The following is a 16,579-nucleotide window of genomic DNA, read 5'->3' as shown; positions in this document are numbered from 1 at the left end:
TCAAGGCATCCAACTCCGAGACCTCCCATCTCCATCGGTTTGGTTACTAAATCCCAAGCCACCCAATGAATTTTCCTTTACTCTTCGTCACCTCCCTACAGGAACCTTCTTCTTATACCATCAAGAATATTAATAACCTTTTTAGGAGCTCTAAAAAAAGAGAAATAATACAAGGGGAGATTGTGGAGGACAAAATTTATGAGAGTTAGAAGACCTCAAAGGAATGACATTTCAATTTCCATAGAGATAGTTTACATCGAAACTTCTCAATGATAGGGTTCCAATACTTAGAAAGTTTCATATTCGTCCCCATCGGAAGTCCAAGATAGGTAAAGGGAAAAGAACCAGGATCAGACTTCAAAATGCTAGCAAGTCTTTCGATCTCTAAATCATCAACACCAATACCATAAAATTTACTTTTGTTTAAATTCACCTCCAACCTAGATGCAAGAAAAAAGCAACCAAGCAACCTATTTAGGTTTAGAAAATTAATCTTTGACCATTTACCAATGAAGGTCACATCGTCGGCAAACATGAAGTGAGAAACAGAAACGTTGTTATAAGGGAGAGAAAGACCTCTAAAATGATGCAAATCACAAGCCGCATCCATAGAAATGTGGAGACCTTCCAATGTAATAATAAAAAGGAATGGCGAAAGAGGATCTCCTTGTCTACCTCCTCTCATGATAGTGAATTCCTTTGTGGGAGTTCCGTTGACCAAGACGGAAGCCATACTAGACTCAAGACAGTCCTTTATCCCTTTTCTCCACTTCCATCCAAAATTCATTTGTTCCATAACCGAGTCAAGAAACTCCCAACTTGTCAGCCTTATCAAAGTCCACTTTAGATATTAACGCCTTTTTTCTTGCTTTTTTCGCCCAAGAGTAAATCTCATTGAGAATAAGCAGCTCATCCAAAATACTCCTACCTTCCACATACGTTATTTGAACGGAGCTAGTGATTTTATCCAAAATCAATTGTATAAAAAACTAAGTTTATATGACGTTTTAATTTTAATATTTTTTATTTTTTTCTCAATTAACTAATTAACTCATTATTTTTCTAATTTTATTACAAATTTATAAAATTGATCGGGTTTGATTTAGGTGTTTTATGTTTCTCTCTTGTCGACTAGACAAAATGTTGATGTGATTTTCATATATGATCATAGTTGGTAAATATTTAGTTAAATTCAAGTCTTATAGAGATTTGTACTAATTTTCCTTTATTTATAAATTTTTACTCTTTCAGAGCATCATGATTTTGTGCAATGGCTTCCCAAGGTCGCTCACATGGTTTATAATTCCAGAGTCGTATACACAATGCAAGGTTGTCCACAATAACATCTAATAAAGGAAACATTATTTGCATTGCTTACACCACTCTAAAATGATGAGTAACTTGAGCGACCTTAAGAAGTCATTACACAAAATTGTGATGCTCTGAGATGAAAAAAGAAAAAGAAATAAGGGAAAGTGAGTATACATATATATATAAAGATTTGATTTAACTCAAATATTTTCCAACTAGGATCATATGTAGAAACCACATTAGGTTTTTACCTAGTCAGCAAGTGAGAATCATAAAACACCGGAAGCAATCTGATCGATTGTTTAAATTTGCAATAAAATTGTAAACTTAACGACTTGTGTAAACTTAGTTTCTCTTATGCAATTTGTCCTTAACTTTATGATAGTTAAGCCTTTTAGAATTATAGGGTTGGGTGGGAACCACTATTTCTTGTGGAACCACGGAACCACTTCTATCCATTGATCATATTCAATATAATTTTATATGTTGCTTCATTTTCATAAACGACGTGGTGGCATAATTGAAAACCTAAATGACGTGAACAATCATTATGGCTTCCTTTCTAAAATAAACATTGTTTATCAAGAGTAAATACGTAAAAACCTAAATGATGTGAATATTCATTGTGCGTGAAACCTTATATATGATATCATAATTTTTTATCTCGATTTTCAAGCCGGGTAATCATGAACAACGATTGCATCAAAACTTTCTATTATATCTTCTTCATTGTGTTCTTCACCAAAGTTATATTGTTAGACATTTTAGTATGTTTCTTTTATTTTAAACTAGGATGTACTACAATGTTTTCAAGCATTCGAGCAAGATATGTACCTTCTCTAGTATCATGATGTTATTAGAACTTATTTTAAACAAAGCAATTGTTTGGTAAAATATAAGGTTAACACAACATGAACCTAAATCAAAATTTGGAAATGTAAATAAAAACAAGAATACAAACAAACAAACAATACAGTTGTATTAGAAGATTTGGATGATGATAACATCACTTTAGCAATAGGTAGTTTTTCTTTTGGATACACTTTTATGTTAGATTTCTTAATTTATAATTCACGTTCAAGATCTAGGGTTTATATTGTTAAATAATATGTTAATATTCGTATTAGAACGTTTTTTATATTGTTTAGGTTTATTCGTTGTGAAACTATAAAGGAAAATATATCATAGACAACATAATATTCTTTATACTCCGATGTGTTTGTAGTTGTATGTTATTATTATAAGCATATTGTATGTTATGTTTCATTATATTTTAATACGTTGAAAATAAAGTATATAGGATTATGTATTATTTTGTTTGTTAGTTTAATATTTGTATTAAAATATTCTTCAAATAAGTCAATTGTAGGTTTAGATCACTACCACAAGCTCTAATGTTCCATCTTAACAACACATTTAATAAAAGCACACCTTCTGAAGTTCAAATAAGTTTATGACCACATATAATCTTTGTAGTGTTGTAATATGTCTTAATGGTTCTTGACAAACTAAAGGGTGATACTTGAAACCCTTCTTTATTAGATGATGAACTAAATGGCATTAAAGAGCAGTTGTGAAGGGAGTGAATTAACATAAATACCCTCTTATGAGTTTGATAATAGCAGAAGAGAAATATAATGAAGAGGATGTACCGAACCTGGTAATTTAGTTTGAAATAGAGACCGGCCTTTGCAACAAATGCCAACTTTAGACTAAAATTGTTATATCGAAGAAACCTTCCAAACCATGTAATTAGTTTACTCTTACTATATATAGCTATTACATAAATTAATTTATATATTTATTATACAAATAAACACCCACCCTCCCTTCCCCAATCAACTACCCTAGGCATCTTGAATCCAAAGCCTACTTGTTGTAGAGCCTAATCGTTGTGTTGGAGAACTCATAGTCTAATCTCCTTCATTCCAATCAGAATGCAAATGCAAGTTCCTATTCGTAAGAAGTTAGCCTTTATTCATCACAACATAATTCAAAGAGATTTACATGAAATAAATGACAACTAACAATGTTTTCCTTCCATTTCATCGTTATGATGCCTAACACCTCTGTTACAATTGCTAAAGCTCTAGGCCACAATGACTACTTTTAGGAAATCAGACGATACTTGTCAAAACTCAGAACAAATCTGATGTCACTTGCCAACTTCTAATGACCCTTGTTAGGAAGTAATACAGATAACACACAAAACCAAAAGCATACAAAGACACGGTATTTACGTGGTTCGATCAAGGTGACTTATGTCCACGGGCAGGAGGGGAGTATTTTTTATTTCAAAGTTCTTAAACAGAGAACACAAGTAAAACCATTAGAGATTCGTCCTACTCACTAAGGATACAAAAGACAAGACAAATGACTTCGCATGCATCCATATTTATACTTGAGGGATCAGACCTAAAACCCTAATGGGCCAAGCCCATTAGCCCATAGGCCCATGAAAGGTGTCAACCAATCATAATCTACCATGCAACATATTCTAGAAAATTCATCCATGTCATACAACCCATGAGCATCAAAAACACACATGATGGAGCATCATGAGTGTAACACCCCGTTTTGAAAAGTACTTCGGTTGTGGTTTCGGAAGCCCAGGGTATAAGCGATTCGGTCTTTTATGGGATCTCAGGCTTTATCCGGAAGGTTTTACGATTGGGTGTGTGGCTAGGAGCGTAGGATTTCCCGCCACCCCACCACCTTTTCATGGATATCAAGTTCGTCGGAAACAAACTTAGAATGAAGGAGTTATGGCATTTTGAAGTTATTGTCAATTTTAGCCCCTAATGGAGTTTGGTGACAAGGTAGCCCATGCATGCAAGGAGTGCATGCGTGTGTTTATCTGGGTTACGCCCAGCGTATAAGGGTGCATGGTCGCGGGTGCAGAGAGGCGTACGCCCAGCGCACGATAAGTACGCCCAGCATACGCTCAGAGTCCCCAACCCCTAACTTTTAGGGTATGTAACTATATAAAGAACATTATACCCTCAAGGACCAGCCTCCTTCTCATCTTTAGACAGCCACCACGAAACCCTAATCCTCCCTTGAGTGTTCTTGGAGCTTTGGAGTCCATTGAAGAGCATTTTGGTGTTGTGAAGCCATTGTTTCAAGCAAGTGAGGAATATAGCAAGGTGGTTGATCAAAGGGGAAGCAGTAGATCCAAGATTGTGGTTCCATTTCAAATCATTTCAAGGTATAAAGATCTAAACTTGGTTATTATCTCCATAGATCTCTTAGATTGAGTTTTTGGACCATTTTGGTCCAAAGGTTGAAGCTTTGTGGTCCAATCCGATTTCTAGGACTTGGAGTTTCTACTCTCAGTTCTAAATGAGTCCCTAAGGCAGAAAGTTGCCATTTTGGATGTCCTAATGGATTCATTCATGAGTTAAGACCATTTCCATGGAAGTTAGTTATCACATTTCAAGTTTGGGCTCTATTGGTGGGTTGCAAGCCACCAAGTGAGGGACTTTATGGTTTAAGACGTTGAAAAGGACTTGGATCTGTGTTTGTAGCTTCTGGAGTAGAGTATCAAGCACTTAATGGAAAGGTGACTTAACAGGGGATTACGTTGAGCGTACATGTAGGTACGCCCAATGTACACATCATTTAGCTTGTACGCTTAGCGTACATAGGAGTACACCCAACGTACTCATCAGATATGGGTTTCGCATGTTTTGGGCCTCGGTTTGGGTCATGCAAGGGATTTTGGTTCTTTGGGCCTTAATGGGCCATCAGAAGTCAGATAATATGGGCCAAGAATATGTTTGGCCTTAGGGTAAGGCCCATTAGAGGTTTTGGGCCCAATTTAGTATATTGGGCCATTAGTGGGCCACTAGTGGGCTTAGGAAGCCTACCTAGTGTTGGGCCTTTGTAGATCATGGTTTGGGCCTTAGATATGGACAAGTTGGACTAGGGGTAAAACAGTCATTTTATCCTAAGAAGGTTATTGATTTGTACTAAGTGATATTTTGGTATTGGTAGCTCGGGGAGCCGAAGGATCAGCAACTCAGGAATTGCCAGATAGCAGCCAGAGCGGTATCAGCAGGACTTCAGCAGTGCAAGGTAAGTTTCCTCATTGTGTGCATGGGTATAAGGCCACAATGTCGACCCATTATGTTTATGTATAGTAGGAAGACCCGGGGGTTAGCCCTGGGCACTATATGTTATATGTTCCGGATCACGATCTGATGTCGGGCGAGGCCCGAGGAATGTTAGTATACTAGAGGTCTTTGTGATTCTTGCATGTGTCAGTACGATAGGTTTCGGACCAAGGTCCGATGCCGGGGCAAGCCCAAGGAAGATTTGTATATGCATGTTATATTATACTTGTTGTCTTTGTGATACTTGTATGTGCCTGGTAGGGAGGTGAGTCTGGGCGAGGTCCCGTATCTCATCACTTGCTGAGTATGGATGGGGTCCCATATCTCAATATTAGCATAGAAAGGGCGGGGACCGAGAGTATTGAGTGTGGGCGGGGGCCCGTATCTTACTGACATCAAGAGTGTGGACAAGGTTCCATAGCTCATCAGTAGTAGACCAGGGGTGGGGACCAAGTTAGGTGAGGCCTTAGACAAAACTATAGTAGAGTATGTTTCTTTATGTGCTAGTATGTTATATGTTTTGGTTTTTGAGCACTATAACACTTCCTAAGTGCACATGAAACCCTAAATGCTTTGGATCAATGTTTTCTCTAATTATACATGCATTTTCTTTTTCCAAAGCATTCACCCTAGCTAGCATACAATTGAAGCTATATATAATCAAAACATAGTTAGGATACATACCTCTTGAGTAGGGTAGAGTTCTTGACCTTTGAAAGCTTAAGCACCTCAAGTGTGATGCCTCTAATTGTTCACAAACACCAATATGCAAGAGGAGGTTCTAAGAAAATAAGTTACTTGTCTCTATGGTTGGTGCAACCGATTTTGGTACATGGAGGGGGCTATTTATAGTTGTGGCAAGTGCTAGGGTTACACTTTTCAAACCCTAATCCATGGGTTATATTATTGGTTTAGCCCACTTACATAGTCATGGATCTCTTAGCCCATACTATAAATATCAATGATTTACATAATCAACCCCTCCATATTTAATTAGTCTCTTGTGACCACAAAATTAATTCCAAAATAATTCTTGGACAATACTAATTAAATAACCATATTAATATATTATACTTATAATATATTAATAAATCATAAATAACCTTATTCTCATAAAACCATCCTATCAAATTGCACTGGTGAATGCAACCCAAAAGGACTATGCTACTATTGGGTCAAGTACATACCAATTATAGTTATGGGCTTAGACACCAAATCCAACAATATGTTTATATGTGTATAGCGAGGAGGCCCAGAGACAGGCGGGGCCTAAGAGAGACAGATTTGTATACTGGGCGAGGCTCGATGCCAGGCGGGGCCTGATGCCGGGCGGGGCTCGATGCCGGAGCGAGTCTGATGTCGGGCAAGTCCCGATGCAACGGGCGAGGGGAGATCGGGATGACTACATGGCACACACCAAGAAGTTTAGCCTGGGATGTTTACTCTAATAAAATAAGCATGTTTTGAATTAATACTCTGTTTTGATAATACAACTTATGATTATGGAAGAAATAATTTGACAATTATGGTTTGTTATTTAATGTAATAAAATGAAAATTTTGGTCTTGATTTTTGGGATGTTGCAATGAGCCATAGTGGCGCATCATGAACACTAGTGGCACTTCATCCATCAAGGTGTATTCCATGAGCATATTAAACTTCATCTCATCCTTGGATATTCTTGAGCATCATAGAGGAATTCATAGCATACAACTAATTAAGGGATACATTGGCATATCAAGGAACCAAGTGACACATCCTTGCATCAAGATGTCACATCTTGATCAAGGGATGGCGTATCGTCTCCTATTTTAGCACATCATCCTTATGAATGGTACACCAGGCCTCCAAGATTGCACATTCACTCCTAGATGGCGCATCAGGCTTCAGTAGTGGTGCATCCACCTTCAAAGTGGCATATCTTGTCACTTGGTGGCATATCAATTCAATTGGTCGCATATCAAGTCACTTGGTGGCATATCATGTCACTTGGTGGCATATCAAGTCACTTTATGGCATTTCATGTCACTTTGTTGCATATCAAGTCACTTTGTGGCATTTCCTGTCACTTTGGCATATCTTTTGCTTTGTCAGTAGATCAATTCCTTTATCATGAAATCCATTCCCTTCTCAGATGATCCATTACTTATTATAAATCCAAGTGCTCTATTGAGTTCCAAGTGCTCCATTGAACTCAAAGGCTCTATGTGAATGCTTCAAATGCTCAAGTCACATTTAACAATCTCCATCGTGACATGAGCATCCTCTAAACTCCACCTTAAATAATAACTTCCTCTCCCTTCCAGCCATCAATCCCCGAAGGGGATTACCTCCTGCAAACATCAATCAAGTCCAAGAAAAGCTTGAACTTCTCTCCAGGAAATGACCTTGTCACCATCTCTTCCGGATTCTCCTTGACATTGGACTTTTGAATGCATAACCTCTGATAGAACGTGATAGGTTTCTCCATCTTCAAAAGAAGACTCTGAACGATACCAACCGCCAATGATCTTCTTATCTCTATATCCCTTTCATGGTCTGAGTCTATCAATCCAACCATGTACATATGTTGTGCATTAGCACCATACACCAGAAAAACATCAATCATTCCCTTCAAGTGCCATAAGATCCACTTGACCACATACTAATGACCGTTCTCACAATTTCCTCGAACCTCCAAAGAACTACCAACATGTTTGAAATGATCACGATACAACAACCGCAATACTTTCTCAATGCAGTGAGAAATATATAACCATCCTGATCTTCTATCTTTCTGAATGACCATCCTTGTTACCTTCTTTTTAGCTCCTAAATCGTTCATTGTAGGCTCATTCCCCAGAAGCTTCATCAAGTTGTCTTTACTGGAATCATCATCAACAAACACTTCTTCCCTGGGTTGTTCAATGGATTCCTCACGTCTATGTTGTTCCTGATGGGTTATTAGGGTTATTGCTACAATGCTCTAAGCGGAAAAACATTTAAACAATTTAAATGATTAGGGCACATGTAACCTAATAGGATATATGTCTTGCAGATATAGGCAACATACTATGAATTGTTATCCTACAAAACTTTCCAATGAAAAACTATTCATAAGAATTAAGAAATTTACCTTGAAGTTTGTTATTGCAAATAATCTTGAATTCCTTCTTGAAAAACTCTTGGAAGCAAGCACCACAAGTGTCGTGCCTCTAATGGTTCACACCCAAACCCTAGCAACCAAGGAGCTTGAATAGAGAGAGGGGGAAGAGATTGAAATTTCAGAATTTCTCTTAATAATGAAGGCATGGATGATATCAAACCCAAAGAGGTGTTTTTATAGGTAATAGGAAAGTATCAGATAAGGCAGGTATCTCTAAGATAACCCTAATCCCTTAACTTCCTCTCTAAGGCATCCAAGGCACCCTTAATGCCCAAGGAAACCCTAGATAGCATTCTAGAATTCTTCCCCCACCTAGGGAAGTTCTAGAATTGCTCAATGTTCAACTTTTAAACATTGTCACCTTTAGTCCTCCTGCTTTTAATTAATCCAATTAATCCCAAAATTAATTCCAATTAATTTCTAATTAACTATTAATTAAATAATACCATTTCCAACTAATATATTATTCTCATAATATATTACCAAATTATTTATTTTGATTTCTAATTAATGTATTAACCATATAATAAATTAATAAATCAGTCTCTCTGTCTCTCTCTAAAAGTCATCCTATTCAATTGTCAGGTTTGAGGGCAACCCAAAAGGACTATGTCAGTATCAATTCAAGTTTATATTGATTATAGTTATGGGCTTAAACAACCAATCCAATAGTCTCCCACTTGGATAAGTTTGTAACTATAATTGCCAGTATAACTTCCAAACTTATCAGCAAATTGTAGCTTCCAAAAGCTGATGTCGAACTATGACCTAGTCAGTTACATTTCCTATGATAAGTAGGGGTGGGAATCGGTTTGGTTTTTTGGTTTTTCGGTTTCCTCAGTTTGAAATTTTTTTGGTCTAATTTGAAAACCGAACAAAATCGAAATCAAATTCCCTAGATCAAACCGAAAATCGAATTCTAATTCGGTTTGGTTCGGTTTGAAAACCAGTAAACCAAAATATTAACTTAAAAAAAATTCAGACATAATTAAAATGATTTTAACATAGAAACCTAAAGTTGCAAACAGAAAGATCTAAAGTTTTATACAAAATGATCCAAAGAGTAAATGGGTTAAAATAATTTTTACTTTATAATTAATACTTTTATTTAATATAAAATATAAAATATACTTTTTAATTATTAATTTATGAATTCGGCTTTTTCGGTTCGGTTTGGTTTACACTTCATGAGACCGAAACTCGAACCAAATACCAAATTCACAATTCGGTTTGGTTTTCGGGTTTTTCAGTTCCGGACCAAATAATTCTCACCCCTAATGATAAGTGATCAAATATTCCTCCATTCTACAAGATATCGTATGAACGTGAGACATGGATTATAACCAATCTCATTTTCCACGTTTTTTCCCTGATTTCTAATTTGTGATGACAACATAAGACTTCTTATTGACCACATCAATTTAGTCTTGGCTTGGCCTAGCACTTATAAGTCAACACCAAATCACCGAGGGGCCCAAAGACGTCGCTTTTCCCATTAGAGCAAAAGGAATGAATAAACTTTGATTTATATGCTTGCACTATTAACTCATCAAATCATGCACAACAATACATTTTATAACATCAAGTTACTGATGCATTTACATATTATCAATGCACAAATGCTTGTATACAACAAATCATATATCTACGTTTCAAGAATATAAGATATTATTATCTCAGAATTACTTGTGATAAAATCCATGAAGTAATTCTCTGAGCGTGGGTTTATCCAATACTTAAAATCCCCATTACTAAGTACTCATGAACATTGCGGCAAAACTATTGCTATGTATAATCTCCATAGACAATCTATAATTCAATTAATAACAATCTTAATTCACTACTTACTTCCAAAAGTACGAGCGACTGTAGAATTTCAAATAATCATGCAAAGTGAAACATAAGAATAACCTAATTAACTATAGTCTCAAAACTATTGAATATAAATAAAGCTCTTTTTATTTAATCACCATATTAATTAAGACTTTATGCATTATATAATGTTTCGAGCAGTCAACTAAGCACTTGAATTAAGCATCAATCATGCCATGTTATGAACATGCTTAATATGCCTCTCTACGGTCCTTCCTTTGTGAACAGATCGACTGGACATTATTCCAATGATGCTCATTTCCCAATTATAAATTCTTATCACTACTAAAAGTGTTAGAATTCCATCCTTACATGCATTGTCCTTCTGTGATGTTGAAGCTTCAAAGTCATAGAGACTTAGCTAATGACATTACAAAATGTTCCATTGGAACTTTGTTACTAAAAAAATTCCATGGTAGTGAAGTCTCAAATTCAAGATACACTCCTTAAACACCTTCCTTGCATTAAAGTTTCCAACTTACATGTAGATTTTATAAATCAACTCTCACTATACAAACATTTCCATGTTCCCATATGACCATCAATTTTAACTAAGAATCATCCCAATCTAAAACATGTCACTATGATCCTTCCAAACAATACTATACTTCCAAATGTCTACAAGCAACCAATCTTTTTGTATATCCTCGGAATGTTCTTGACTGTTGTTTAACAACCTTTAGTCACACAAAATTCTAGTCCTTTTTCCTTCTCAATGCCCAAGGCATTTGGAAAAATTAGAACAAGTGAATATCATAAGTTCTATTAAACCCTTCAATCTAAATTTTTATATTTGAAACGAACTATGAGTGTCCTCTCCCTTAAGTCTATCATAGAGAAACAATTCCCAAACTTTGCAATTTGCAAATTTGTGGACTTTGTTTCCTACAACTAGTATTGGCAACTTGCAATACTTAGCATAACAATTATACTCCCACTAGCATAACACTTATGCTCCCATTTTCATAACAATTATGCTCCCACTAGCTTTGACATGTACCCAGGAATCAGTTGGACTTCTAAAAATCAATACTCTTGACTTTCTTACTAAAGTGCATATTTCTAATATGTGATGCTTTAATAAGTCTCCAACTAGACTTATTAAGATTATACACCTTCACTCGATAGCATATGTATGCGTTTAAACCCTTTCAAAACTTATAGCTATACGTCTTGAAAATTGAAACAATTCCTTGCCATTTCTTACAATTTGAACTATGAAAAGGGATGTCGTAATCATATTGTGAATTTGAGAATGCAATTAACACAACCACTAACCATAGTGATGTTTATCATATCTTTTCAAATCTACTAGCGAAAGTGTTTCCTCATAATTATTCCCATAAATTAGAGTGAAACCTTTTTCCACCTGGATTTTATGGTGTACATGTTCCCATCCATATGAATCTATCATTTCCAACCTACAATTATAAGATAAGGTTTAGGACAAAACCAAACTCATATATAGATTCCCTTTTGTGGACTGAACCTTGCTTATTCTTAATTTCTTGCCCTATGGTAGCACAAGGGCCTACAAGTGCTTCCATGTTGTTAAGAAGCTCACCCATATTGATCAATGTGCTTTCCCTGACCAACATGCTCTACCTTTTGAAGTCAAATGAGAACCATAGAACTCATAAGTATTGCCAACTCATCTGGAAGGTGCACAGAAACAAGAATGTGTCAACTTAAAACAAACTAAAACAAATATTCAAAAGTTAGTTTGGATTCCTGACAAGAAACACTTCATGGAATTGGTCTTAGTTTACCTTTGTTTTAACCAAAAACATCATAACTATCAATTCCAAATGTGATAGAGTAAGAAAACATTATTACTCCACATTTCATGAGCTTTTATAAACCTACTTAGTATAAGTTTCAAGATACGATGTGTATAACTAGAGCATGGCTTTAATACTTGATTGGAAACGAAGTATGAATCATCTATTGATTGAACCATTTCAACAATACTTGACTCCTTTTCTTAGTCATACAATTGAACTAAGATGTTCTTCGAGGATCAATTGTGATAAGATGATCATAAAACATGATACTAAAGTATTCTCCTTTCCTTTTAGATTAGAGAAACTTCTATCTTTCTGCCTAATAGATTCTTCTTATTCGTTCTGCTACTCTTTGAAACTTTTCAAAGAATCAAAATTATGCTTAATCTTATAAACATGACCACAGTTACTGAAGCATCGTTAAATTATGACGAATAGACTTTTTCCATCATTTGTGGTGGATCTTAATAGTCCATATCAACATGTACTAGATCCATTAGTCCTTCAGTTTACTCACATAAACATGTGATCAATGAATTAGTCATAATTTTCCAACGATCAAGATTCTCATACATCATATAATTCAAATTGAATGACTCCAAGTTTCTATTCAACTGAAACTTGGGTGATGAGAATTCTTTATCACTTAGTCAATTATGACATTACCACAAGTGAAACAATAAGAATCAAATCCATAATTAACATTGCTAATAATAAAAATGTAACCGGCACTTTCATAAATGCTATTGTAAGGAAATATAAAGTAAACCAACCAAATAAACCAAAATTTTCACTTTTATTGATAATAAACAAAAAATTTGGAACTTCTCCTTAAAATGAAAAAATGAACAAACAATGTTTCTAGACATTTCCTAAGAAATCTATTAAATTATCATAACTCCTAAGCAGTAGCTTCCGAAATCTGATCATCCAACCATGTGACCGAAATACATTTCTCGTGATCAGATTCAGCTTACTCTTCTTAAGCTTCCTTTTTTCTCTTAGATCCTACAATACCATCAAAATGTGATTATCACATCATGTATTAAGAATATATGAATAGGAACTTGTTAAGATAATAGAGTTATATAATCGATGTACAAGAACTAGAGTCACACGACTTGACTTTACCATCTCTGAGATCTTGCAGGTAGTCTTGGCAGTTTTGCAACCAATGTCTCTTTAATTGGCAATAGAAACATATGGACTTTTTAGGGTTAGCACATGGAACTATCTCAAAACTAGCCTTTCTCTTTACTACACGATCAAATAGTTTAACATTGGCCGATCCCTTTCAATTAGGAAGAGAAATCTTTTCTAGACCACCATTTTTTTCAATGTCCATGGAAATTTTGGAATTAGATCATTCAAACACTTTTGCTTCACTTGTTCTCTTAAGGATTTTTGCTTCAGCAATAATCAACATATGTGTCAGATCAATTAGGGTCATGTCGAGGTCGCTCATATAAAAGATCTCGACAAACTAACTGTATGACTTAGGAAGTGAAAGTAAAACCAAATCAATGGCCTACTCCTTGGGAAAATGACACCTAATCTATCCAATTTTTCAATGTATGATTTCATTTTCAGAACATGTGTGCACATAGAATTTCCATCTCGATGCTTACATGCCAACAGGGCTCGAGTAGTTTCGTATATTTCAACTCGAGGAAAACATGACGCGGGGAGAGTCACTAAAGGAGGAAGAGGAGGAAGAGTTAGAGAAGTATGATGTCCAGTTCCATCATTTCCCAAAGAAGAGAAAACATTTTCACCTTGATCTGAATGTGGAAGATTATCTTCAAAAGGAAGAGGAAAACCATTTCCAAAAGAATTAGGAAGACCATTGTTATATTGAATCGACATCTATAATATGAGAAAAGAAAATTCAAGTTAGTTGATATTAGTCCTTAATTATTAACCCATACATTTAGTTAAGGCTAGGATCCATATTTTCGATTCGAACTTTGAAGAGGGATTTCATAATCAAATTCGAATCTATTTTAGGTAGGTAAGGCTTTTACCAGTTTCAATCATATGAAACTCTTAGATCATTTGAGATACATTAAATCTAATTTTTTTTTATCTTCAAATAGTAGTTCTCCGTCCACAATAAAATTCATAGAAATATTTACATATACTTAGTGGGTAAACAAGCAACAAGTTGTGCCGTAACCCCTTAATCTCATATTATGCCCACTTTGTAACTGGGATGCCATGGATCACAAACGAGATGTGAATAACCATGAAAAATAGATTGGCACTATCGATGTCATATATCATCTCATTTTAATGTGTTGGTTAGCCACACACGCTCCATTAATCAACGATAATTTTCGAGTCACCCACTACAACTCTTTATTAGTCCTCCATTAGTGTGTCGGTTAACCACACACGCTCCACTAACGACTTATGAAGTGTAATGTGCAATTTCATGGAATAACATACAAATTCACATTTTTCCTAAAGTAACTAAGAGTGGGAAAATAATTTAGTTACTTTATTTCATTATACTTATTAATGAAATTATGTCCTATCAAATCCGTTCGGCTAACGACCCTCCACCATACAAGATAGCGGTGGGTGAGACTAGACACCCATTCAACGGCCATTTTATAGGCCGCTTCCTTATACCCTCTTTTTAGCATGATTTCATGAATACTAGCGATTTTAAAATATTTTAAAATTACAAGGGTTTAATCTTTTGATTAATTACTTAATTAAATTAATAATAAGATCCATATGGATGTATTTCAAACTTTTCAAAATACCAAGTTTATAATAATATATAAAATAAACCAAATAATATTTGACATTAATTATTATGTTCCATTAATATCCAAATTAGTTATTTAAACACTTAAAAAATCAATCATATTAATCAACAAAATAATTAATCAAGTCAAATACTAATCTCCTAACTTCTAGGCTTTTATATAATCGTCATAGATACAACAAAATCGGATTTGGAGAAAAATATAACAAGTAATTATCACATAAAAGCATATTAGGCATATTAGAACAAAAAATTGGATCTGACCGAGCTCACGTCGTGAGCCTCTTTTCTCACGTTGTGAGCTGTGACAAACCAAACCTTGGTTTCTTTTCTGATTCACCAATGTGCAAATACATGAAAGAAAGACATAAGCTCTGATACCACTGATGGGTTATTAGGGTTACAATTACAATGCTTTAAGTGGAAAAACAATTAAGCAATTCAAATGATTAGGTCACATGTAACCTAATAGGATCTATGTCTTTCACATATAGGCAACATACAATGAATTGTTATCCTACAAAACTTTCCAATGAAAAACTAATTCATAAGAATAAAGAAACTTACCTTGAAGTGTGTTATTGCAAACAATCTTGAATTCCTTCTTGAAAAACTCTTGGAAGAAAGCACCACAAGTGTCATGTCTTTAATGGTTAACACCCAAACCGTAGCAACCAAGGAGCTTAAAGAGAGGGAGAGAGAGAGAGAGAGAGAGAGAGAGAGAGAGGAAGAGACATAAATTTTGGAATTTCTCTTAATAATGAAGGCATAGACGAAATCAAACCCAAAGAGGGGTTTATATAGGTGATAAGAAAGTATTAGATAAGGAAGGTATCTCCAAGATAACCCTAATCTCTTAACTTCCTCCCTAAGGCATCCAAGGCACCCTTAATGCCCAAGGAAACCCTAGGTAGCATTCTAGAATTCGTCCCCCACATAGGGAGGTTCTAGAATTGCTCAATGTTCAACTTTTGAACATTTTCACCTTTTGTCCACCTACTTTTAATTAATCCAATTAATCAAAAATTAATTACATTTAATTTCTGATTAACTATTAATTAAATAATACTATTTCCAAGTAATATATATTATTCTCATAATATATTAACAAATTATTTATTTTGATTTCTAATTAATGTATTAACCATATAATAAATTAACAAATCAATCTCTCTCTCTCTCTCTCTCTCTAAAAGATATCATATTCAATTGCTAGGTTTGAGGGCAACCCAAAAGGACTGTGCTACTATCAATTCAAGTTTATACCAATTATAGTTATGAGCTAGACAACCAATCCAATAGTTCCATGACACCTTGTTGTTCCTTACTTATCACAAAACTGTGCGGGGTTTATGTTTCAAACTCCACCTTCTGGCTAGCACCTTGATTGTTCCGTGCAACACTTGTACCACCTCCTCTCTGGTTACACATAGTAGATTCAAAGTTTATATCTCTACTTATAACAAATTTTGGAGTATTTCCCTCTTCTGTACACCACAGACGATGATCTTTCCTTCCAAATGCATATCCTAGAAATATGCACTTCATTACCCTCAGATCCAGTTTTCCATCATTC

General features: G+C 35.1%; 1 protein-coding gene across 1 annotated transcript; it reads right to left on the bottom strand.

The window, feature by feature from the left end:
• Positions 1 to 205: 205 nt before the first annotated feature.
• On the bottom strand, positions 206 to 733 carry LOC111885782 (uncharacterized mitochondrial protein AtMg01250-like). The gene has a single exon (XM_023882023.1). The coding sequence runs from the start codon at positions 731 to 733 to the stop codon at positions 206 to 208; it is 528 nt and encodes a 175-aa protein (XP_023737791.1).
• Positions 734 to 16,579: the final 15,846 nt, after the last annotated feature.

The sequence above is a fragment of the Lactuca sativa genome, chromosome 4, assembly GCF_002870075.4.
Source record: "Lactuca sativa cultivar Salinas chromosome 4, Lsat_Salinas_v11, whole genome shotgun sequence".
Classification (NCBI taxonomy): Eukaryota; Viridiplantae; Streptophyta; class Magnoliopsida; order Asterales; family Asteraceae; genus Lactuca; species Lactuca sativa.
This window is presented reverse-complemented; position numbering and strand designations above follow the sequence as displayed.

Coding starts and splice junctions, on each gene's coding strand:
- LOC111885782 (XM_023882023.1), bottom strand. CDS start 733: ATGGCTTCCGTCTTGGTCAACGGAACTCCCACAAAGGAATTCACTATC.